This window comes from Balaenoptera ricei, chromosome 6 (assembly GCF_028023285.1).
Source record: "Balaenoptera ricei isolate mBalRic1 chromosome 6, mBalRic1.hap2, whole genome shotgun sequence".
Classification (NCBI taxonomy): Eukaryota; Metazoa; Chordata; class Mammalia; order Artiodactyla; family Balaenopteridae; genus Balaenoptera; species Balaenoptera ricei.
In genome coordinates, this window is record NC_082644.1 from 109,069,898 (window position 1) to 109,097,263 (window position 27,366).

Genomic DNA, 27,366 nt, shown 5'->3' on the forward strand with positions numbered 1-27,366 from the left:
CACCAGGGAAGCCCCAAAAACAGGATTTTAAAGTTCAAATATCAACCAGCTGAAGCTGAATAAACCAACTGAAGTTTATAAAGCTCTCAGGACAAAGCCCTGACTTATTTTTTCTTCTTTTTCAGGGTACCCCTTGGATCTCTAGATGGCATCCTTTGAGCTTTGTCAAAATAGAGGATCTCCAAGGGTACCTCAAAAGAGTATAACGATGTATTCTCATTACAGGTTATCTAACAGACACATAGAACATGGTTCCCTTCATATTCTAAAGAAAGGACATTTTTTACATGCATGAAAAAGAAATCCAAAAGGAGCAAGTTTTTTCTGTAATATTTTCATGGAAAACCCAATGGATCTCATTGGAGTCAAGTAAAAGCACAAACAAGAATATATGTTAATATATGCTTTTTTCTCAGGGTGTTTTGTTTTGTTCTGAGAGGGGGGAATCTTCTTCGTGTGGCATTTCTTTTCCTAAGTGGAAAACATTCTTTAAAGGAACTTCTTAAAACAGAAAGCATGGTCAGTAAATGAAGGGTTCAAAGACTTTCATGAAGTGGTTTGAAAATAAGTAATCTGTGACGTATATTAAAAGACTTCCAAAAACTCTGACCACATAAAAAAGTAAAACAACAAATCTACAATAGGTACAAATTATATACATTTATTTTTTAATAATTTTAAATAACACTCTTGTATAAATTCTTTCATATATTCAAATCATACACAAATTTAGAAATGCATCATGAAGCCTAGTACAGCATATGCATGAGACATGTTTTTAAAATTTGTGTTAGAATTTTAGTGACATAAATACAAGTTTAATGTTTCAGAAACACTCCCCAATTGCTTGGGCTTAAATTTAACGTAGTACAGAGTGCTTGTGCCTAGCATGAAAACGTCACTGTAAATCAGTTAGCTCTTGGACTAGTGCAGACCTAAAGCCCGGGCTCACGTTCTAGGGCTGCTGGTTCAGTTACTGCGTATGCACGATAAGTAAGAAAGGTTCCCAATGGCCTTTGAAAAAGCATCATTCATCCACTGACACTGTGATGATCCAGAACTGTTCTAGTCCATGTGATGTCATTTGACTTCTTCCGCTGAATCAGTGTGTTCTTCCTGCTTCTCCCCTTGGCATAATCACTGGCTCGGGGCTGAAGGGAAAACTTGCATTAACCTTCCGTTACTCCCCTGCACACACCAAACTCATTTTAGCTTCCAAATTCCTATCAAGATGATCATAATAGACCAAAGGTTCTTCGTGGATGAGGCCAGAAATGCCCTCTTTGCTCTAACAGATTACATTGGGTTGCTTTTTACTTCTCTGACATTTCTGTCAGAGAGCTTTCCTTGACATATATAAATTCAACTCCTTCTCACATACCTCAAAATACAAGAACCAGGGAATGTTCATTATAAGCGGTGCTATGTTCACCATATGTGCTACAGAAAATACACGACCAAGGTGAATGATTTAATAACCCAGTCCAAACTGAGGCTGTCAGGAAGAAGTACTGTTGCTTCAGCTCTCTGGCTCCAAAATAGCACAAGAAGGACTAAGTGTCCTCAAGGCACTCAGCTGACCAAAATGAACTAGTGGGTCAGTGAGTATTGCTTTAGTGGCCAATTTTCTGGGAATATTGGGGCTAGAGAGTAGACATATAATTTGATGCTTCCACAAATCCTCTCCCCCCAAATCTCTCTCCTCCCATTCCACATCTGCTCTGTTCTCCTCTCTTAAAATTCAGGTATCCCTAAGAGTAACACAGTAGGTCCATAGGACCTTAGTACAAATGAGGTTTAGTTTTTATTATCATTTTTCTCTATAACTGGAGAAATTCCATTAGAAGAGACCTCTGGGAGGTAGAGGATGGAGGGAGGGAGGGAGGGGAAAGTAAGGGAGGACAGACATACTTAACAACACTACCGAGGGCATCTGTCAGAAATGCGGAAGGGCTTACTAAAACGAATTAATGAAGATAAAAGTATCACTTAATAGCAGTATCTGTCATTCATCAATAAGATTCATACTAGTCTTATGTCATTTGAAAATAAACACATTCCTAATCCTTAGACAAAAATTCTTCCAATATTAGTCTTTCTAAAGGACGTATGGGATCCTGGTGCTAAACGCCATAGTTCACGGGGATCATGCCTTTAGAGAAATGACTATTGTGCAATGTATTCCATACTGGTTTCCTAGTCTGATTTTGGTTGTAGATCACTTCATGATTGATTTCATTTTAGAGCAAAATTATTTCCACCAGCAGAAGCATGGGACACTAAAGAATATTATTTAAAACAGATTTTAAGACCTTAATTTTTTCCATCAGGACAAATTGAGAACATGACCTAGGAGCTGTTCATAAATATTTAAAGGTAAACGTTCTTTGTGATTCAGTTTTTGCAATATCTTTTAAAGTGTGTTTCATGGAATCTCTACATGGCCAGAATCCGGACTATTTGGCTTTGGCTCTTAGACCCCAACAAACTCTTTCTTCCTCTGTTCGGTTAACTTCTGTTTAACAAACGCTTATTTCTCACCATCCTCAATCCCTGGCTTGAGGGGGTAGTAATCTGGGGGAAAGGCAGGTATGTCACTTTACACAATTCCTTGGAACTACGCACTGCACAGTCTATACACGCATATGTGGCAGCTGCTGGGGAAATCAGGTTTTCTTTCCCTGCTTGGAAGGATTAGTTCACTTTAATGAAGCACAAACTGGTATTTTTATTTTCTTATCACCAACACTGGCTTCAGCGAGTAATCCTCCTGTGTTCTTTCCACAAAGTCCTTCATGGCTGTATGGCCCTGGATTGTACCTTGTACTTAGAAAAATTAGAAACGTTCACAGATGGGACTCTTCCTCCCAGCCTTCTTGTGTTCATGGCTGGGCAGTTTCTGCACAAGCATATGGTTGAAAGAACATGTGCTTCAGAGTTAGGAGTCCTGATTCCAAGCCTAATAATGACATATTATATAGCTTTGAACAAGACATTTAACCTCACCTATAAAATGGGAACAACAATTACTTCCTCAGGGGCCTATGGTGAGGAACAAAGGACACACATATAGAAAGATGCTTTGCACACTGCAAAGGGCTACAGAGATAGTAACTAATTTTAATGTAATGTAATCTCTACTTTCACGAACAATGGCCAAATATTCGGAGCACCTAAGGTTAATAGAAGCAGGTTACCTGCCTGTGCGTCCTCCAGAGCATCGTCTCCAAACCCTGAGAACAACTACAGAGGGATGACCGAATTCCAGGCATTTCTCTGGGGAAGTTAGGCAAAGGTATCAACTTGGATTTCCTAGGTCTAATCTTTGTTTTTTTTTTCTAACCACTTGACAGTTTGCTCTCCTTCCTAATAAATATCTATATTTGACTTCTGGCTGCTTTTCCTGGCTTGCTTAATCTACAATCTGTCAATATCATAATTAGATGAGAGCAAAGGTAGAGAGGGCCTCTAAGAAAAAACTGCGTCTAAAAGCAAGGACTAACTATACCCACTCAACTACAGAGCTACCCTCTAACCAGACAAGAAGAAGATACAAGAACTGTAGCACTGCAGAGAGATGGTACACACCTCATGGCATGTGAGTGACAGGCTACGTTCAAATGTAGGAAGTATTTTGGGGTGGGGGGAGAATATAAATATTTCACAGGCATGATATTTCACAGGGGATCCCAAGTAATATGATGGCTTTTCTTTTGGAACTAAAATATTTCTAATTCCTTTGGAAGACTATGTTTTACATTAAAAAAATTTCTTTAATGAGGATATGTTCTACATTAATCTATGTAAAATATATAGAGGCTAATGTCTAATTAGGTGAGTAGTTTGGAGAGTGCAGCCTGTGTCCCAGCTTAACAAACACTGTCTTCAAAATCTATTGCTTGAATCTATAGGAAGCCAAGACCATAGAACTCTACTTTTAGATTGAAAAAGGGAAAGAAAAATTAGAAACACCCAACCTCTTATAAATTTCAACAGTGTCCAAAGAGGGACTAAAAATGACTGATGCTCACCAGAGTCCCAGCTCTAGCAATATTGCCATCTATGTTACAGTATTTTAACCCCATATTTTCTTTTTACAACTCCATTAACTGCTGTACAAATAAATTCTAGATGATAAAATATGACATGATTTTTTTTACAAATAGATACAAATACAATGCTGACCAGATATTCTACATTAACTATATACACCTTATTTCTCTAGAGGCAGGAATATTCTTATTTTTAGACAACTTATCATTTACACTGAGACCCTAAGGAGGACCATCAGCTTCCTGCTCCCAGATGTTGCCTTCCTCTCTCTACCATTAGAAGCTTATCCTGTGCTTTAATCTTATCATTGAGCAAGAATTCTGGAAGGAAAAATCAAACCCTTCTAAAGATCTTCTTGGGACTTTTCTGCCCCTATTCTGGAAATAATCAAGGTTGTTTATTGTGATACAGCCCCAACATCAGCTTTTCCTCAATGAATATCACCCCTGACCCCTCCTTTAAAAAAATGTGTTTCAGGAATGGAGATGAAGTCTTCTGGCAGTCCTTTCCCCCTCCACATCCATCATCCTGTTTCCGCTGGTCTGATAAACACTTCCCCAGGAGTCTATTTGGAGGTCAAAGTGGATTTGGGCTGCACTATGCGGTTCCGCCTTTCTATACTCCCATGTGGTTTGGTACAAAAATATACTTTAAGTCCTTATTGTCAGTGACTGCTTCAGATCTTCATGGGAAATCTAAGAGTAATAGGCTAAGTACATTATAAATTTGTACCTGAAAATTTCAGATGCACTATATGCCTTTGCTTTCTCATCGCAGTGACTCTACCCAGGCTTTGTTTGGCCCAGGGGCGGACGCTGTTTTAGTAAGCACTGTGGTCTCACAATCCTGGAGAACAGCTCTAGCTCCTTAGGCTTTATAGTTATGTATTGGTGTCGTCAGGGTCAGTTGCCCATTGGGAGCCACTTCATTGCCATCATCTTCCAACAATCCTGACACATCTGCATTGGGAATGCTGTCATGGTAGCTGCTGAAACTGATATTGTCTTCTTTTAGCTCAATGGTCCAAAAGGGGGCGTTGAGTTTCCGGTTTTGGTACTCCCGGTACATATATACGGCCCCCACAAAACCCATCAGCAGCACCACCACGATGATGATGACTGTCAAAATGATGATGTTAAACTGGGTCCATGATACGTCAGCTAAAGCTGATGTGCTATTTTCAGCAGAGCTTACTGAAAAGATAGTCTGCAGGGTTGTAGGGGTAAATGTACTATTTATAACAGGGGTGGGCACTGATGTGGTCAAAGAGGCATTGGAAACCAAAATGGTAGAACCTTCAGGTGTTGGAACAATAACTTCTGAAAATAAAAACAGAGAATGAAATGTAAAAGACAAAACATCTTGTTTTAAGAAACCATAAAAGAAATACACATGGGAGTGGAAATTGATATGGGATGTTGACATGATACTCTGCTTTAAGGTAATGCAAGTTAAAAATAATTTTTTAAGAAATATCATGAAAAGAATCAGGGTCTAGAAAGCTAGATTATTACATCCATGGCTGTTATCCAAAATGTATAATATCTATGCTAAAATCTTTGGGAAAATTCTAATGTTGGAGTTTTCCAACCTTTTCTACTCTTGAATAGATTCATACAAATTCCTGAAAAGGTAGTAAATATGTCACTAGAGACTTCTAAATCACTTGGTTAAAAGTGATTTAGATAATAATCATTTGAACTAAGATAAGTTCAACATGTCTGATGGCATTTCATAAAGGTAAAATTCTCTTCAATGGAGGCAAAAACAAAATAGGAAAAATTGTATTTCTAGTTACTTCTGAAAAACACAATTTAAATATCCAAAGTTGATATGAGCCAAGACAGAAAACAGCCATTGCAAGCGTAGTGATTCTTCCTTTATGTAGATTATAGCTATTTTATAACTAAGGTACTATACTTTGTACTTTTAATGCAGCATAGCTCAGTAGAAATACCAAAAGCTTTGGAATCAAGTAGAACTGTGTGGCAATAAATAAGTCAGTTAATCTTTTTTTTTTTTTTTTAATGCTATTCTTGTCTGCTTACATTCTTTTTATTTATGTATGTATGGCTGTGTTGGGTCTTTGTTTCTGTGCGAGGGCTTTCCCTAGCTGCGGCAAGCGGGGGCCACTCTTCATCGCGGTGCGCGGGCCTCTCACTATCCCGGCCTCTCGTTGCCGAGCACAGGCTCCAGACGCGCAGGCTCAGTAATTGTGGCTCACGGGCCCAGCCGCTCCGCGGCATGTGGGATCCTCCCAGACCAGGGCTCGAACCCGCGCCCCCCGCACCGGCAGGCAGACTCTCAACCACTGCGCCACCAGGGAAGCCCAAGTCAGTTAATCTTTTTAAAACTGAGGTTCCTCACCAATAAAATGGGAATAATGATATCTACTTTGCAGAGTTCTTGGGAAGGATTAAATTAGATAAGGTACTATATAACATTATCACATTTAATGTTTACAGTGCTTGGCACATAGTAGGCACTCAACAAAATGATTACTATTATCATTACAATTCATCACTACAGTCAGACACATCAATCTATCCTAAAAAGAGGCATGTTTTACATTTCCTAATAACTAATAAGAAAAATCATCACAGCCCTGTCAGCTAAGTATGGACAAGGTATGCCTCCAGTGGGAAAGAGAATTGAGTGACAGGACCTCCAGGCTAATGATAGGGTTCAATCTGAGCTTTTTAGCCTTGATAACAGCAGAATAAGGATATCAAGAAAATGGCAGAAGGATAACCCTTGCCACAGACCAACTGCCTATCAGCCCAGTATTCAGCATCTGTCAGAATATCAAAGAATGGTTTATAGAAGAGCATGGCCTAATCTCTATGACCTAATAAAGCCTGAATATCCCCAATTCACCCTAAATTTCTAATCATTAATTTTTATCTAAACCCTTACTGAACTTCCCTGTAAGAAACATTTTGCCATATGAATAACTTTTTATTTTAAAAATTGAGGAATATTTTTACTATTTCCTCCATCACACCTGGGAAAACTTAAGCCCAAAGTTAGGACAGAAGTTAGAATAAACCCTTGTTTCTCAGCTGGAACTTCTAACCAGATATAGGTTTCTACTTAAAAAGACCTTTGATGATCACTGGAAGTGATGAGAATACAGGAAGCAAACGATAAAAGAAATGACAGGACTTTAAAAATATTTTTTAAAAAATAGATGAAGAGAAAATGTGAGAACACTGCAATGACTTTGTCTTGGTCCTCAGATTTCTAGAGTTGACTCTGGAGTCTCAGGAGAGCAACAGGAATAGAAGGAAATCTCTTTAGGCAAATATCTATCAAAATCTATTTCCAGAAAACTTCTCTGGTAGGATTGGAAGCTTTTACAAAGCTAAAAGTAGCTGTCCTGAAATTTTCACTGCTAGGTTTAAATATTAAATTTACAACCTTAGGTGAAGTTTTACCTTTCTTGATGCAATTTCCCTCGAGGTCTTGAACATAACCTTCTAGGCAGTTCTCACACCAAAACCCAGTGGTGTTATGGAGGCAGTTGATGCACTCACCACTCTCAGGCTTACAAATCTTTGGAGTTTTAACTGGGTCCACGTGGCCATGACACTGGCACTCCATACAGATGCTGTCAGAATTGTAATAGCCATTGTCACATTCATTGCAGTTCTGGCCCATGTAACCATCTTTACACCGGACACATTCAGGTTTCAATTCACCCAGTTCTGAAAGAGAGAGAACATCAAAATAATTTAGTAAAATTTCAAGCTACAATTGAAAATGCAAAACTACTACTAGTCCCCCCACCAGAACAGTTTACACACCCTGCCTACTATCTCCTCTCAAACTTAAGAAACACATGGAATTCAAACTAATAATTTACACCTTATTTATTAATTGTCCAGTTTGTTGTGAGAATGATAGGGCCACCCAGAAAATCTATTTAGGTAGAGAAGGAAAGAAGTGTGCCTACATAAAGAATCTGAGTAACTGAGATGGATAGGCACTCAAAATTTTTTTATTCCTTCCTCTTCAGTCATGTCAGATGGAACAAAATACAGTTTTTGTTTGTTTGTTTTAAAGTAGAAGCCTAGTGCTTTTTTTTTTTTTTTTTTTTTTTTTTTTGGCTGTGTTGGGTCTTCGTTTCTGTGAGGGCTTTCTCTAGTTTCTGTGAGGGCAAGTGGGGGCCACTCTTCATCGCGGTGCGCGGGCCTCTCACTATCGCGGCCTCTCTTGTTGCGGAGCACAGGCTCCAGACGCGCAGGCTCAGTAATTGTGGCTCACGGGCCTAGTTGCTCCGCGGCATGTGGGATCTTCCCAGACCAGGGCTCGAACCCGTGTCCCCTGCATTAGCAGGCAGATTCTCAACCACTGCGCCACCAGGGAAGCCCCAAAATACAGTTTTAACAAAAACTTCCTCATCCCTCCCTCATGTCTCATTTCACATATGTATTTGGATTTGACTGCAAATTCCTAGAAAGGAAAACCTATACTGTTTTTATAACTCCCTTTCACCTACAGCATCTAGAACTTTATCAACACACTTTCTACCTAGTGATAATTGATTCACTGATTTTTCCTCTAAAAATGAAGATTTAGGGAAAGGCCTTACTTATGATACAACTGCCTGTAGATGTCACTGCTGAACAAGGGCAGCGAAGACATTCTTTAGTGGCATCAGGACTCTGATAAAATCCTTCTTTGCATTCTTCACAATGATCCCCTCTGCTATTATTCTGGCAATTTAAACAAGCACCTAAAAGAAGTAAATCATTTCAAGAAGTTAAAGATTTACTCTGAAAGCACAGTAACTTTAAATAGATCATACCTGCAACCAAAAAACCTTAAGAGTTAACCAGAAAAAGTTATCCACCAGAGATTGCATAGAGTTCAGTTTCTACCCCATCTTATTTCTATACTAAACAGGCCTATCAGTTCTGTGTCCCCTACTAGATTGTAAACTCTTTAGGGAAAGGCTAGGTACATGACTAGAGTCGCAATAAGCCCTTGTTGATTGATTGACTACATACCAAAAGCAGGCCAACAATTTGCAAAGAAAAAATAAAAACAACCTAAAGACCTATTAAAAGAATAGATAAATTGTATTATTTTAATAGTTGGGATACTGTAGTTAAATTAGTGAACTACACCATATGTATGAACACACATAAATCCTAAAAACAATGTTGGTTGAAAAAAGCAAACTGTAGAATGATACATAAAGAAGGAGAGTGCTTACTTATTTTGTAAAAATTGATTGATTGAAATAAAAATTTTAAAAACCACACTAAACAATACTAAGCAAATGGATACATAATACTCTAGGCAGATGGATACATACATATGCAGTAAAAACTAAATCCAGACTGAGAGGGTACAGGCAAGTTATATGCTCTGTTTGTCTCTGTAGAGGGAGGGAGAAAAACGAGAGCAGGGAAGAAAACAAAGAGGAAGAATTCCAACTCTATTTGAAATTTTCTATTTCAAATATGTAACTATAAATATGTATAAATATTAAGCAAAATACCAAAGTGTTAATATTTATTAATTCTTTGTTATATTATTCTCCATATTTTTTTAAGATTTTTTTTTTTTGATGTGGACCATTTTTAAAGTCTTTATTGAATTCGTTAAAATATTGCTTCTGTTTTTTATGTTTTTGGTTTCCTGGCCCCAAGCCATATGAGATCTTAGCTCCCCAACCAGGGATCAAACCCACACCCCCTGCATTGGAAGGCAAAGTCTTAACCACTGGACCACCACCCACCAGGGAAGTCCCTCTCCATATGGTTTTATATGTAAAAATTCAAAATAAAAATGAAAACAATTAATAAAGAAAATGAAAAGGAAGGAGGCAAGCAAAGTTATGTGTTTCTTAATAATACTCCTTCGGTTCCCTACTAGTAAGGACATTCTACAGGCACTGAAGCAGCATAACATCTGCAAACAGGAAACAAAAATGTGTAGTGTAATTTACATTCCACAAAGATTCAAAGGGACACTCAGAACTCCTATTACAGAAATAAGTGAGTAAACTCTACAAAGAAATCTAGGAAGATAATGAAATTTTTACATGATAAGCTAAATATAGTTCAGTGCAAAAGTATCATAAGTAATTTTATTTGATTTCTTTTCCTTACTAGTGAAATATTTACAAAAAAGGGGAGCGAGAATGAGGCTGTGGAATAAAATGGTCTGACAACTGGAACAAGATTTGAAAAACCAAAAGAATGGAAATTATTAACATACATCTCAAATCTCAGTTCTTATGTGATTACAGCAAAGTTCCTTGAAACTTCATGAACTTATTCAGAAAGACATTTTTTTTAAGTTTATTATATGAACACTTAACTCTGAATTAAATCAAATTTGCATGTAACTATCACTTTTAATTATAGAATTTTTTAAGGCCTGATAGTGTTAATGATGTATTTCATATATGTAACAAAGTAGTATATCCTCATACGTTGATAAACACTTAAGGTACTGATTTCTTCGCAGATCTTCTTATATCCTGATCCCTCTTTAGCTATGTATCATTGTGACAATAAAAATAGCTGAAAAATACATACTAGGAAACTGTAGATTTGGCTCTAAAAATAAAATAAATGTCAAAGTGTTCTGCAGGTTGGAAAAGTCAAAACCTGCTTTATGCATAAAATCTGTCTACCTGCTCTCCCCCTATTAAAAATGTCCAACGGAAATAATTTTCAAGAAAAATTTCTGATAACGTCCTAAACTTTAATATAAAAATATCTCAAAAATTAATAGTTCTGAAACAGAATAAGGATGCATTCCAATAACATGCCATTTGCAATGTGGCAAGAAAAGGTCTTATTAAAAAACAGTATATATATATACTTTTAATACTTTGCTCCTACAATGTTACTGGACCTACATGCTTATTATTTTGGGGCTTTCTACTATTCTAGGTAAGACCTTCAAACGTTTGTTGTTGTGCTTATCACAATACAGCTTCACTCTCCTAAACCATTTATATTAGAATATTTAATATTTTTTTCCAGAAGAATTTCTTATTTCAATTTGTTTTACGCGACAAGCCGCAATGAGAAATCAATAAGAAAAAATAAGCCTATGTGGTAAATATGTTATCTGAAAAGTAAAGGAGGAAACAAGTATAACAATAAGACTCATCAGTTTTTAAAAACTCATCACTCTACATTGCTTTAAAAATAGCATGCACCTGGAACACAGCTATAGAAAAAGAAAATTAATAAATTAAAGACGGATAAGACATAAATACACCAGAATGCTAACAATAGTTGTGAGGGGCAACAGTCCTTTAAGTGTTTTATTCCCCTCTAATTTTTAAATTGTCTCTATTATGAACTTATCACTTTTATTTTTACTATCTTAATTTTTTTCTGATTACAAAATTAATACATTGTAAAATGTATCACATGTATATTGTAAAATATTTCAAAAACTCAAGCAATTTTTTTTTAAATTATTTATTTATTTTATTTTTGGCTGTGTTGGGTCTTCGTTTCTGTGCGAGGGCTTTCTCCAGCTGTGGCAAGCGGGGGCCACTCTTCATCGCGGTGCGCGGGCCTCTCACTGTCGTGGTCTCTCGTTGCGGAGCACAGGCTCCAGACGCGCAGGCTCAGTAATTGTGGCTCACGGGCCCAGTCGCTCCGCGGCACGTGGGATCCTCCCAGACCAGGGCTCGAACCCGTGTCCCCTGCATCGGCAGGCGGACTCTCAGCCACCGCGCCACCAGGGAAGCCCCTCAAGCAATTTTAAAACATTTCATGTACAAAATTGAAGATTGATTTTTACAATAAAAATAAAGATCATAACTTTTAAAGTCCATATACAGCAGGAACTAATAATATGAATTTGCTTTTCTAACAGCTTACAACTCCTCTTTGGGAGGCAACATAACATAAGAAAAATGGTATGTATTTCATGTCAGATATGAGTTCCATTCTCAGCTGAACCTCTTACAGCTATGTGACCTTCAGCAAATAGCTTCTCTGAGTTTCACTTTTTTAATATGTAAAATGGGATAATAATTCCTTGCCCAATGATTTAATGTAATGTAAACATTTCAGAGGGTATATGTAAATATTCCATAGGATATAATGCTTCAAATTCCTCATCTACAAACTAGGAAAGCTGAACTAGATGAGATCTAAGTTCCCTTTAAAATCTGAAATTTGAGAATCTTTCTTTTATGATAAATGACATATAAAAATTGGGTGAAGTGTAACTTTGTTCATTATGCTCTGCCTGGAACCTCCCAAATATAACAATACTGCCTTAAAATTCACATTTTCTTTGCTGAAAGATGGCCAAAGGAGCAAATCCAAAAAAAAGAATAAGTGTTTCCTGAAGATGATCTCATGCTCCTTGGCTAAGCATCAAAAAAATCTGGTGGTGGTAACCAAGAAAATAACTGGTCAAAGAAAAGAATGTAGGGTTCTTTTCCAACCAAATTCAGTGACAAAGCTTTGAAAGCATAAATCGCCACCTGTAAAAAGCCTTTTCCTTATTTATTTCGTTACCTCTAATTCACATATAAACCTGTCAGAAATGCAGCAAGGTACTTTGTTATAAAAAGAAATGCCTAATCTTCTCTATGCAACAGAAGACAAACTTCAACCTGTTAAACAGAAAGAAGGCCAGCCTAAGCAAACAAGGGAGAGGGTAACAGAAGATAAGGTCAGAGAGAAAGGCAGAGGCCAAAAAAATGTAGTCATGGAAGGAAGTTTGAATTTTATTCCAAGAGGGATAGGAAGACTTTGGAGGGTCTGAGCATGGGAACAACATGATTTGGTTTTAGATTTTTAAAAGATCACGCTGGTTGTTATGTGAGACTGGACTGTGGTGGGGTGGGGTTCAGAGGATGAGAGGACAAGAGAGAAGGCAGAATGGTCAGATGAGAGCGTGTCAAAGTAGTTCAGAGAGATGACAGCTGCTTAGACAAGGATGATAGCAAAGAAGGTCATGTTGAATGTCAGGCTGACAAAACTTGCTGACGGACTGGATCTGCAGTAAGGAAAAGAAGCAAATGTGACTCCTATGGTGCCAGTCACCAAAATGAAGGACACTAGAACACTAGGAGTAAAGCAGGCTTAACTTATATAGTAAAATGAAGAGTTGTTTTGGATGTGTTAAGGCTACCTTGCCACTTAGAGCAGCGGTCCCCAACCTTTTGGCACCAGGGACTGGTTTCATGGAAGACAATTTTGCCATGGACGAGGGTGGGGGGGGTGGGGGGATGGTTCAGGCGGTAATGTGAGCGATGGGGAGCGATGGGGAGCGATGGGGAGCGATGGGGAGCGGCAGACGAAGCTTCACTGGCTCGTCCGCCGCTCACCTCCTGCTGTGCAGCCTGGTTCCTAACGGGCGGCAGACTGGTACCGGTCCACGGCCCGGAGGTTGGGGATCCCTGACTTAGAGCATTCAAATGAAGATGTCAAGTGCACCGTTAGATCTTTGAGTGTAGAGATCAAGGGAGAAATGTAAATCTGGTAATTAGCTCATTTGTAGATGGCATTTAAATTAAATCCAAGGGACTGAATGAGATCATTTAGGGAGAGTATAAATGCAGAAGACAAATGTGTCAAGACAAACAAACCTCTGAGGCACTCCAGTGCTTATAGGTGAAAAGAAGAAGATCTAGCAGAGCTGACTGAGGAGGAAAAAAAAAAAAAAAACAGGAAAGTGTGATATCTTAAAGTGAAGAAAGTCACTGAGGAATGAAGGATGAAGGAGTGGTCAACTCAGTCAAGCTACTGACCAGTCAAGGTACTCCCCATGAGACACTATGAATACACAAAGTCGCCTTAAATTCTTAAAAAGAAGTACTCTATGTGAACATAAAGTTTTAGCTTAAAAATGACAGTCCCTCCCACCTCCATTTTAAGGGAAGTCTGTGTTCAATAAAGAAAATCTATAAAAATACAGGAGAATAGAAACAAGATAAAAATCACCCAAAGAAAGCTGTTATTAAGATTTTGAATACTTTTCCTTGCATCTCTCCTTATATAGAGAAGTTTGGGTTTTGCTTTTTAAATAGTCTAAACATATGGCACATGTCGTTGTATACCCTGCTTCTTTCACTCTCTCATGTCGTTATATTTCATTCTTTAAAACATTTTCATGGCAACATAACAATAGTTGCCATTTATTGACTGCTTGTAATTAGCCAGGCACTGTACAAACATATTGCATTGAATCTTCACAACATCCCATTAGGCAGTTACTGTTATAATCCCAAATTTCTAAGTCAAAAAACAAGGCTAAGTAATTTGTACAAGGTAAGTCAAGATTTCACTTTCTGTGCTCTTATCATGTATTGCCTAGATAACATAATTTGCTTCATCCCCCGCTGTTAGAAATAGAGTTGTCTTATTTTTTAGAATTATAACTACCACTGTGGTGAGCATCTTTGAACATAAAGCTTTTTATGAATTTCAAATTATTTCCTAAGAATTGATTCCTGGAAACAGAATTACTGGATCAGGGAAATATTTTTAAGACATATTGCTTTCCAAAATATTTTTCTCAATATATTGTATCATGAAAAGGTTACTTTAAAAATCTACTTCAATCTAAAACACAAGGTATAGATAAAGACTAGGCGGGTGGGGGAAATAAGAACTGCAAAAACACAGTAAGTGGCCACCAGAGGGCAACCGTATCACAACACTGTTGAAAAAAAATCTTTTCAAAATTTGAGACAAAAGGAAAGACTGATTTTATATTAAGCTGGCAGTTTTATATTAAGTGTTTGCACTCTTTCACATTAGATTCCACTTTTATTATATTTCCAAACAGAGAAACCATTTATTTCTTATTACTAGATGCTTTAGAAATCATAACCATGAAAAGGATTTCTTTTGCCTTAAATTATCTCCTGAGCAAAAACAGGTTGGGATTTATGTGACACTAAAGAAAGCTACCTCGCTGCTGCAAGGAAAATTAGAAATGAGAACCAGCAATGTAGACTGCTTCCTGGTACCATAAACGACCTAGGGAGCAATTTAAATCAACTCAGCATGATGAAGCATTTCTGTCGTTCTCCAGGATTGAAACTCATCTTTGCTCTGTAAGTTTCTCCATTCATTTGTTCATTTATTCAACAAAAATTTAGCAAATACTTACTATGTGCAAATATCTTTGCTAAATATTGTATAAAATGGTGAACAAAACTGGTATGAAACTTACAATGTAGTGAATAAACCATATATGACTCATAATCACAAATAAATATATAATTACAAACTGTGATATGTGCTATGAAAAAAATACAAGTGTATATGAGAGTGTATAATTGGGAATTATCATTTAGCCTGGAGCATGAACTGCTTTCTAATGAAGTCACTTTTAACTGAAGGCCTGAAGGAAGGATATGGTTTAATAAGACAAAGGGGCCACGGGTGGAGGTACAGGTATATTAGAAAGACCATTCTAGGCAGAGGAAAGATCATGTATGAGAATCTTGGGACAGGGGAACATAACACGTTTTAGGAGTAGAAGCCAGTATGACTGGATCACAAACAGTAAAGAAAAAGAATAGCACAAAATAGAACTGGCAAGTAGGCAGGGACCAGATCACATAATTGAAAAAAAAAAAAAAACACAATTTCTTCTAAATCAATTTGTTTCACCACAGACTACAGGATTAGAATGAAGAATAAGATTTCAACACATTTTTCCAGGGTACTTTCTTTTCAAATATTCTGCTACCTTGGTCTCATAAAAACACTTGTACTTGTCAGACTAGTATGTTCTGATATTTTTTGTTGGGGAAAAAAAGATTTCCAAGGAAGTATCTCTAATCCTTACATTCAGGAAAACTGAAGAGCAGAAAAGTTAATTGTCTTTAGTTTTAAATAGTTTAACTAAGTTTGCCTAGATGTGGTTTTCTTTGTTTTTATACTGCCTACAGTTTGCTGAGCTGTTTGATTCTGTGGGTTGATGTCTTTCATTAATTTGGAAAACTCTTGGACATTATCTCTTTAGATATTTGCTTCTGTCCCAATATCTCTCCCCTTTCTTTCTGAGCCTTCAAGTACATTTATGTGAGACCTTTTGGCTATTTCCCACATGTCTTTCCTGCTCTGTTCTTTACATTGCATTTTTTTCCTCCATGCTGCAGTTTGGATATTTCAAATTGAGCTGTATTTAAATCTACTAACCTTGTCTTCACTGTATACAATGGTATATAACCTTATCTTCACAGTATATACTGTATACTGCTGTTAAGTCCATGCAATGAGGTATTAATTTCAGACATATTTTTCAGTTCTAGATTATTCTTTTGATTATTTTTTATAGATTCCAAATCTCTTGAAATTTTGCCTCTTTTCACCTATTTTGTCTGTTTTTTCCTCTATTTTCTTAAAATATTAATTTTAGTTATTTTAAAGTCATTTTATGCTACCTCTAACACTTGGGTCATCTGTGGGTCTGCTTCCATTGTTTTTCTCTTTTTTATCGGTCACATTTTCCTACCTGAGCATTGTCTAGTGTTTTGATTGCCAGACACAATGTACAAGGAACCACAGATGATTCCCCTTTCCTCTGTTAGACAGATATAATGAGAGGATCACCTCACTTCAATGAGAAATTGAGATAGGTTGAGGATGGACTGCAATTTTAGTATGAATCAGTTCACCTATGGTTCATCACTACTTCTTGGTCATGACCCTCTAAGGCTTTTGACTGAAAACCTAGCAGGCATGTGTCTCCTCAGCTCTGAAAGACTGCAACAGATTAGTACTTCCCTTAAGTAATGTGAGCCTAAGTCCCACTCCACACACCTTTGAATCTGGCAAGGTCTTGAGAGCGAGATGGTTGTATGTTGTAGCAGGTCCTCTCTTTCTAAAGAGATTTTGTCTCCTAAGCACCACAAGACTGAGAAATTTCTTTCTACCGTTTGGGACAGCCTCCATCTCCTGCACAGTCAGCTTATGTCCTGTGGGAAAATTGGCCTTGTGTTTAGGGCTCCTCTAGTTTCCAATTCATCATGCGAGCCCCAAATGACTGCCAGAAGCTCTTCTTGTACCTCTTTCCTCAAGAAGAATTCTTTTATTTGGACCAAGCCTGCTCCTTAGTCTGTGCCCAGAATCAGCAATGTCCCTTGAAAGGAAAAAGGCTAGTTGATCATCAGCTTACTTAGGAATACCCTGTCTGGAATTTTAGTGCATATAGTTTTCCTTTCTTCCATGGATCTCCAACCAATATGATTTTTGAAATTTATATATCTTTTTTAAGTTGTTGTAGCAGGAGTTTGGCTTGCTATGACCTATTACATCCTACTTAGAAGAGAAAGACCCTTACAAACTATTTGGGAGAATCAACTCATAGATGAAGGACTTCAAAGTGAAAAGAACAGTGGACTAATTATATAAAAAGGTAAGGAAAGTGTGTACCTGTGAGGGCATCACAACTGGCAGACCGATTATTGCATTGGCAGGGCAAGCAGCCATTCTTATTAAAGTCATAATATCCATCTTGGCATCTATCACATGAAGAGCCGGTGACACCCACTTTGCACTGACATTTCCCAGAACTGCAAATAAAAGCAAAGACAATGAACAAAAGTAAATAAGTTTGAAAGTTTTGTTGCCTAACATCCCATCATAGATGATCTTAATGTAGAAATAGTTTCAACTAGATTCTATTCACTAGATGTACTGAGTGATTTTTATTTTGAATTGGAAGTTGAGCAGCTTCATGACTATATTAATTCAATTAACATAGTACTAACACTAATCATTTTTGACAATTTAATCCTCTGCACTTGGGTAGTTTATAATAGATGATAAAGGAACCATGGAGAGTACAAGTCCCTGGTCCTTCAAAATCTTTATTTACTAAAAGCACTGGGGCATAGAACTGGCACTGCTGCTACATCTCATTCCTGAATCATTCCACAGTTCCCTCAGCACCCACACTGCCCAATCTGGAGAAGAAATACCACCCAGCCCTCATGCAATCTAGCTTTTGGCTGAAGAATATGAAGGCCAGGACCTTAATGAATGTGCTGGAAACTCAACATGATTTTCTACTTTAGGTCAATGCTTTATTAAAATATTTCTGATAATTAACTGGAATTCACAACTAAGTAAATATGACTATAATGGGGACCTCTATTGGTTTCTGAATTAAATCCATATAAAAATTCTAGATGGTCAACCCAAAAAGAACACTAAAAATCTAAAGTAAGAAAAATATTTTATTTAGTATCCCATCTCTTCCTATTAACCTGTTTTCTTAGGTGTCAATTACATCAGTGACATCATCTCTCTCTAATCAGTGAAACTTACATCTTTGCTGTAATTTTCACCTCTTCTCTCTCTACCCCATGCTCTTCCAATCACTCCCTCAAATCCAATATATCACCAATTTCGGTCAAATTTTCTTTCAAATTTTCTCTTGTTATTTACTCTATAGTCACCCCTCTTAGAATATCTTTCCTCTTCTTCACCTCTCAAAATTTTTCCTGCTTTCAGGCTCATTTTTTCCCATGAAACTCTTCCCTGACTGGTCGACAGAGATCTTTTGGCCTCCTGACATCACACACTCTATACCATACATTTTATTCCTAATTATGGACTTTTCTATATTCTTTCATATATGTAACTCTTGTTTCTCTAGTTAGATTGGTAAAGACCTTAGGCAAAGGCCATATCATGCAGTTTTTTAAAAGGTTATCTTCAAGATTTAGCACGAGCCTAGGAATAGTGTACTCTAACTATTTTCATGTCATACATCTTACTCGGTAAGTTTGCTGAGTTCAGGGACCATATCTTAGCCATCTTGGTATGCTCAGATTCTAGTATAGTTCCTGGTTTGCTGTAGGCACTTAATATATGCTTGATAAATAAATGCTCAATACACAAATTGAGTTTTAGAGTTAAGCACTGGAAGGGAAAAAGAAAGATGAAAGACTATACTAATTACTAGAGTTCTCAAAACAGCTGAAGTACTTTCTCTTTTTCAACCTTTCTTTATATGCTCATTCTGGACATCAAGTTTTTAGACTTCATCTCAGTAAAATTTTGGCACCAGTCATATTGGATGGGAGACAGTATAAGGTAGAACTGCATTTCAATATAATTATTTTAGAGACTGAGCTCCTAATAATGAGCCCCCATGGGGTTGTTCATTTTAGTTCAGAAGACTAAGCTAAAATTATTAATACTTACACAGCTCTTACACATGTCAGTTAAAGTAATCCCCTACTGCTTCCCATATTCCTATTTCTGTAATAAAAATAGAAGTTCTAAATTTGAGTTATTGGAACTTTGGGTTGAACTTTGCAGAATGGAAGTAAAGCAATTTTCAGCTGTGTGTATTCTACTTGTAGCATACAAACCTAAGAATTATTTTTTTAATTTGAGATGTGCCTCTCTGTTTATCAGCATGCCCTGGGCTAAATAATGAGGCTTTTGCCTCCTATCCTAAAAAACTATTTTGAGCAGCTAGAGTTGAAGTTTACTTCTCTCTCCCACTTACCATGGTTCTTTGCAATATCCCAGGGTATGCCAAAAAGGAGTAGAAAAACAGTTCTACATGGTATATTTTTAAGGCATAACTCAAAACCATTCCAGAAAGGAAAGAAAGCCAGGCTTATGTAAATAATAAATACTTAACATATCTTAAAGCCTTATATCCTGAGAAGTCACCTATCAAACTCTGTATTTCTATCTTAAAGCTGCCTAATATACTTGGTTATGTAATTTCTTGACTTACAAATAATTTTACAGAAAATGTAAAATGGAAGCATCTCAAAGCAGGAGTGATGATGATGATGATAAAAACAATGTCATCATTTATTGAGGGTCTATGTCAATAAATATATATTCTCTCTAATCCTCAAAATAACTCTACAAGGTGGCGGTCACAACCCTCATTTTACTCCTGAGGGAATTCAGAGGGTTAAAGTTACTGTCCACACCTAGTAAAGGCAGGTTTATTTATACAAAGCCAGACTTTCCCACTCTGCTACCGACCCTTTCCTCAGTTTAACTCTATATTTGTACAGGAAATCTGACTGCCAAATAACCTGATACCTACTTGCGTGTCAAGCTTCATTCTGTAGATTCCAAGCACCAAAATTCACCATTTATTTAGGTTCTGACCCCAGTGAGCTGTTTCTGCCTTGCCCAGAATAAATCCCAGTCTCTTTTCTCACTGCCAGTAAGTTTCAGGTCTTGCTTAACAAAAGCTGAGAGTTCTTTCTGCTTGAAGAGACTGCAGCCTAACAAAGTCCAAGGTTCTCAGAGACACAAGCCCAGATATTTTGATGTTTAGTTAAAACTTAATTAAAGTTTGTATCGATCATACTATAGAAGATGATTATTCTCTTTAAAAATGCAACAGAATTGTACATTTCCAAGTCTCTCAAGTAACTTTGCAAAAAAGAAAACAACTGAAAAAAAACCCCAAAAGCCCACCTGCATACATATACGCAGTCTTACACCAGAATACCCCAAGGTATTTAAAGATCTAGCAAAGTAAATCTGTATTCGTCAAATATGAAGTTCAGGATTATCTTATGACTCAACAAGAAGGAATCAGTCAACTTAAGTCTCACTATACTGTCAGAAAATTATAAACGATATAATGTACCTTTTGGAGACTGGCCTTAGCCAATTTCCAAGGCTTTGGAAAAAATGTTAATCAAAAAATGCTTGCTCCTCATTTCTCTATAGACATTAGGTTATTTGGTATACAAAAGAATAAACAGTTACTTTTAATGACAGTGTCTGCCCAATCCACCATCTATAAGAAAAAGGTATTACCTTGGAATACCTAATCACCTAATAACATCTCATAACCGTAATATAGCCAGTGTTCCCAAAGTAGTTGCTATTCCTGTAAGTGACCTTTCTCTTCATAGTTCTGCTCTAGACACTCGGAAGACTGATTTAAGCAGGCATCTTTCTCCCTGGAGAATATGCTCCTTAGTTCTTCATTTAAAAAAAAAAAAAAAGTGGCTTTATGAATCTTGATAAGGTGGTTGACTAGTCTAGACACCATGCATCAATTTTCCTGGGTAGATTTTAAAACAACAAGAAAGGAGGTGTTTTTTCTCTCTTTTAAAAAAAATATAGAATGGAGTGGGGAAGTTTGGTTGTGAGCCTGCAACTAGTAGTGCTTTTCCATCATGTTACTCATGGCCCATGGCCAATTTCTGCATGTATAAGAATTAAATCACTCAGCAAATATAAAGCTTTCCCTGTGTGACTTCTTTTATAGAATAAAGCCTTTACAACACCGCTTTTCATGGTCTCCCTCTGTTAAAGACCGTTGAATGCTTTTTGAAGCAAAGGTCAATGATAGAAATGCAATGAAATTTTTAAAAAAAAGAAAAGAAAAAAAAAGGCCTGTTAACAGACCACTTGTGCTTATCCATAGGTTTAAAATGAAAGAACCAAAGACTCACATCTTCATATCTGGAGAATAAGGGCACAGAGCTGGATTTTGAAAAGTCAGAAATCTATACTACTGAGATCAACTAGCAAAGAATTTAAGATGGAATTTCCTCATCTGGCATCACTTTTTATAGACATGAGTTAGTTGCTAGTAAAGAACTAATGAAGTATGGATAATTATATCAGAAAGAAGAATATGGAATTATTTATAAAGGAAGCACAAACATTGTGGAACTAAGCTACACTAAGTATAACTAAACATATATTATACATTCTTAAATTATCCCAGACAGAATTATCAGATTTTCTTATGGTGTCAGTGCTTAGTTATAGAATTTATCACACTCACAGGTGTGAACAACTATTACAAGGTTTAAACACTTGAAAATTTCTCTCTTAAAATGTAAACAAAGAATGTATTTTCTGACATGAAGTTACTCGTTTTTCAAAAGGAAATTCAATGGTGTGTCATCTCAAGATATTGTACATATTTATGTCATACAAGTACTAACCAAAATATCATTTTAAAGGTTCTGTTTTAAGATGAGTGGGTGGAGAATCTTCAGAATTTCCATTATTTTACTAGGGTAGGAAGGGTGGAACACAGGAAGGGAGGTATCAGGGTCTATGGAAAATTCATAGCCTGAGGAGACAGAGAGAGCTTGGTTCAAATTCCAGCTCTGCTAGTAACTAGCTGGGACTAAGTTCTTATTCTATCTTGGACTCAGTATTCTCATTTGTAAAATGAAGATAATTATACCAAACTTTGTAAAGTCCTTGTGAGGATTAAAGATCACATATGCAGGGTACTTAGCACAGTGTCTGGCACATAATCAGTACTCAAAAATGAAAGAACTACGAAGATGATGACAATGGTCCTAGATCTTTAATTTTTTCTGTGAATTGTAAAGAGAATGAGTTAGAATCTCTACTAGGCAAAAACAGACAAGATTATTTACTTTTAAAATTCTGTTAACAAACCTAGAAAAATGGCAAGAATTTATGGGGTAATTACTAGTTTGGAGCAAAAATGTGGCTAGGAAAAGAGAGCACATTATGAACACATGGTAGAAACAGTTTTTGGAAAGAAAATTTTAAAATTGAGAAGGGAAAGACTCAGCAAAATCCTACATTAGGTGGGACCAAAGCCAGCAAGAACTGATATGCTTTTGTACCAACTAGCTAATTGATTTAACTTTTTTCTAAATTGCCAAATGTCTTGACATGTTTTACATTATCAAAAACATTGTCTATTTTCTTCCTAAGATTTACAAGGTATAAATTATGTGCATGGCATACCTTTATATATAATGTTATCAATTTTATTTCAAACAGTCACAGAGTAACTACAAAGGTATAGTTTAACTAGGGGAAATTAATTTATTCAGAAGCCTTGCTTTTCCTCCTTCCTTCTTCCTCAGACAGCTTACATGTTGGCACTCTGACATGGAAAGAACAAGAAACAGAAAAAGAGAGATAATTAAATGTATCAATTTTCTTCTTCTGCCTCTTTTAATAACTAAAAGCAATTTAGTTTAGGAAGAGACTCAAACTACTAGTTAAAACAGAGTCTGAAATTAGAAAATTGCTGATTGCAAGCTTTCCCAATATATTAAAAATAATATTAAAAGGCAGCTAGCAAAAGTTTTTCTAACCAGAAAAAGCTTGTACATGGGAAAATAAACAACATGAAAAGTTATTAACAATCCTTAATTTCATGTTTGGCTCATGGTTTGTAAAGGTAATGAAAAAAATAATTTCTCCTTTTTGTGAAAGAAACTCAATAATCAGACATTTTGGCAAAAGACTATTTGCATTTAGTGTTCCTCTGTCTTTCTACCATCATGGAAAAGACCACTATGCAATGAGCAAAGCTCCTTTTCTGGAGGAAAAAAGAAGATAGCTTCATTATTGAAAACATTGGGCTATTATGCTAAACATTCCTTGTTTTTTCGAGTCTAAAATATGTTTAGAGGAAATTCATATTTGAACAGAAATTCTTAATACTCGAAAAGGGCATTGCCTAAGTGTAAAAATATTTTCTGATAGCTGGTCTTACCAAAATCAAATTTAAAAGTTTATTTGAAAAGCCAGAAGTAAAACTTAATGGTAAAAAAAATAAAAGTATCATATTTCCAGAGCCACAACTTGGGAGGGCAAACTTAAACTAGGAAAGTTATTTTTTATTTCCTTCACTTTTTTTTTTTAATGGAAGAAATATAGCCATAAGAATTCGCAGACCCACACAATTACTCCATTATTTGATAGTGATTTCTGCATTTCAGAAGTCATTTTGAAAACAGAAAAAGCATGAAGTCCCAGTATCATCTTCTTGAAAAGATGATGCTTCTCACATGTTAACATCTGTATTCTTTTGTAACCATTGTAAAAGGTTTGCTTAGTAAAATGACAATTATTAATACTTAATTTGTTTTCACGCTGAGTGCTAAAAATTAACTTGTAGAGCTTAGAATTTAGAACTCATTTTCTCACAGAAATGACAGCATAAGTGGTGGCTTCGTTTCCAGATGAGCGAACATTAACTCAAAATGTTGATATCAACAGTACTGAGGACCAAGTCCTTTATACCCAAGTCCTAACTAAGCCTTTGTGTTCTGAACCTGTAGGGGGTGGAGTGGTCAGGGGGCAATATTAACATTTATTGAATTCCTACTATGGGGTTATAAATAAAGTGCATAGAGCAATATTTATCTACGCATTACTTAATTTTGTCCTCACAATATGACATTCATTAGTTTCAGTTTTGTCACTTTCTTGCTGTTTGATTATTGGGCAAGTTAAGTTTCCACCTCTGAAAAATAAGAATAATAAGCCCTGTTTCAAAAGATTGTAATCATTGGCTAAATTTACATATTTAAGTGTCTTCCAAATATTAGTAGCTCCATATATGGTAAAATACTAATATTGTCAACATCCCCAATTGTTAGAAAATCAGCAATGTGAACGACTCAGTTTTCGAGGTCACACAGCCAGAGTAATCAGAATCAGAGCCTAGGTCTTCTGCCTACTAATACAATGTTTTTTTCTCTCTCTTCTATATTACAGATTACCTCTATGTACATAATGAAAGCAATTCAGAAGGATTTAATGTGCTCATCTCTATAGACTTGCAAAACTCCTAGAAGCTTTTTATGTTGATCTTCTCCTGGCTCAGTCGTCAGTCATTTAAATATCTCCTCAGTTGAATGAGACTTTAAAACAATTGCCAAAGAAATAAGACATTGCTTCTGATCTGTCTCAATACAATTACAAGACTTAGGAGCTCTTGTTTCCTACCTGTATCTAGCACTATTTGCAAATGCCCCCATAACAGCCAGTTTCCTTGCAAAGCTTTCTTTTTCCCCCTACCAACTTTGATATAATTTTGCAAAAGTTTTTCAGTCTTCATTTTTAAATTATGAAATATTCTTTCAGAAGTAGACAAATTTAGGGCTTCCCTGGTGGCGCAGTGGTTAAGAATCCGCCTGCCAATGCAGGGGACATGGGTTCAAGCCCCGGTCCGGGAAGACCCTACATGCCGCAGAGCAACTAAGCCCGTGTGCCACAAGTATTGAGCCTGCGCTCTAGAGCCCACGAGCCACAACTACTGAAGCCCACGTGCCTACAGCCTGTGCTCCTCAACAAGAGAAGCCACTGCAATGAGAAGCCCGTGCACCTCAAGTATTGAGCCTGCGCTCTAGAGCCCGCGAGCCACAACTACTGAAGCCCACGTGCCTACAGCCTGTGCTCCTCAACAAGAGAAGCCACTGCAATGAGAAGCCCGTGCACCGCAACGAAGAGTAGCCCTGGCTCGTTGCAACTAGAGAAAGCCCACGCGCAGCAACAAAGACCCAAAGCAGCCGAAAATAAATAAATAAAATAAATAAATTTATTAAAAAAAAAACAAAACAGAAGTAGACAAATTTAAAGACAATACAATCATCTTTGAGTTATTTAAAGAACAATAAACTTAAAACTTTGATACCCACTAGTGAGACATTTGAAGCCCCTTATAAGTGGCCCTCCTCAACTGCACCCTTTCTCTTGCCCCAGAAGCAACTAAGTTTTAATCATTCTTTAGCTTTTTAAGAGTTTTACCACCTCTGTATGCATTACTAAATAATATATAGTTTTGCCTGCTCTTAAACTTCATTAATAAAAATAATTATGTACAGTTCGATTCACTATTTTCTTGCTCAGTAGAATATTACGTTTTTGAAATTCATCACTGTAAATTTGTATAGCTGTAATCATTCATTTTTCTCTGCTGTATATTTCATCATATGAATATAACCCTATGTATTTATTCATTCTTCTAGGCATTTGGGCTGTTTTCATTTGTTATTATGGATACCAAAGGCTTCTGTGAACCTTCTTGTATGTCCCTTCTGGTACACATGAGCATGCTTTTCTCTAGGGTATTTACCAAGGAATGGAACGGCAAGGTAATAGTTTGTGCATGATCAACTTTACTAGGCAATGCCTAACTGTTTTCCAAAATGGTAGCAACAATTTACACTCCCATTACCAGTGGAATAGTGGTCTCATTGTTCTGTATCCTCAACCAACGCTTGATGTCGTCAGCTTTTTAAATTTTGGGCAATTTGGCAGCTTGAAGTGGTATCACGTTCTGGTTTTAAATTGCATTCTCCTGATTATTAATGAGATGGAACATGTTTTCATGTTTATTAGCCATTTAAGCTTCCTCTTCTATGAAGAGTCTGCCCAAGTATTTCTGACACTGATTTGTACACATTCTTTATGTATTCCTGGAAAAGCAAACCTTTATCAGTATAATGTGCTACAATTATCTTCTCTCAGTTTGTGGCTTGTCTTTTCACTCTTTTCACAAGTTTCATAGTTTAATGGAGTGTTAAGATATGAACTCTGGAGCTTAACCACCTGGATTCAAATCCTGGTTTTATCACCTACTAGCCATATGACCTTAAGTAAATCATTTAAACTCTTTGTGCCTCAGTTTCCTCACTTATAAAATGGAGAAAATAATAGTACCTCTCTTATAGGTTTGTTGTGACAATTAACTTAGTTAATGTGTCAAGCATATAGTACAGTGCCTGACACATAGTAAAGACTATGTAAGTACTGTCATAACATTAACATGTTTGTTTAGGAAATCCTTCCCCACCTCAAGGTCATTAAGACGCTTTATGTTTTGCCTTTCACATTTAGGTCTTTAATCCACCTCATCTTTATTTCTGCATATGAAGAAAGTTAGAGGTCCAATCTCATCTTCTTCCTTACAGATAATCAAAGCTCTAGTACAATTCATAGAAAAGTCCATCCTTTTATCCCTAAGCTTTAATACTTCCTATGCCGTATGTCAAATGTCTTCACAATCATGGATTGTTTCTGAGCTTTCTTTTTTGTTCTATTTATCTGTTTGTCTATTCCTGAACCAATACCACACTGTCTTAATTACTATAGCTTTATTTCCCTCCCCCCCATTTTTCACATAAAATTTTTTGAAAATATAGATATATTGAAAGAACAGTATTTTGAGTATCTGTGTATATATTTTACTTTACCTAGTACTCCCCTAACCCCTTCTCCCAACTCACATCACTTCAGCCACAATCACCCTGCTTTTGCTCAAATATGCTAGGCACATTCCTGCATCAGGAACCCTGTACTTGCTGTTCCCTCTATTAGCAATACCCTTTCCCTAGGGGATCCATATGGCAGGCTCCCTAACTTCTTTTTGTTATTTATTCAAATGTCATATTCTCAACAAGGCCTTGTCTAGCTACACTATCTAAAATTATAATATCTCTTACTATTTAACATAATATATATTTTATTTCCTTGTTTATTCTCTCTCTCCCCATCAAGAATGTCAGCTCTTAAAAAACAAAAGAATGTCAGCTCTATGAAATCAGGGTGTTTTATCTGTTTT

The 27,366-nt window shown here is 36.6% G+C and overlaps 1 protein-coding gene across 2 annotated transcripts in view; it reads right to left on the reverse strand.

The window, feature by feature from the left end:
• Positions 1 to 636: 636 nt before the first annotated feature.
• MEGF9 (multiple EGF like domains 9) overlaps positions 637 to 27,366 on the reverse strand; it is an 85,385-nt gene continuing 58,655 nt past the window's right edge. Inside the window, exons 3-7 of one of the 2 annotated variants that reach the window (XR_009503759.1) lie at positions 17,442 to 17,581; positions 8,648 to 8,791; positions 7,491 to 7,760; positions 4,786 to 5,372; positions 637 to 1,151 (exon numbers count right to left, since the gene is read on the reverse strand). Coding sequence is in view for 1 of the 2 variants with exons in the window: in XM_059925480.1 (XP_059781463.1) it covers positions 4,921 to 5,372; positions 7,491 to 7,760; positions 8,648 to 8,791; positions 17,442 to 17,581 (1,006 nt within the window). In the remaining variant the exon portion in view is untranslated. Of the gene's footprint in view, positions 5,373 to 7,490; positions 7,761 to 8,647; positions 8,792 to 17,441; positions 17,582 to 27,366 lie in introns of both variants that reach the window. The other variant, XM_059925480.1, reaches the window with a different exon arrangement.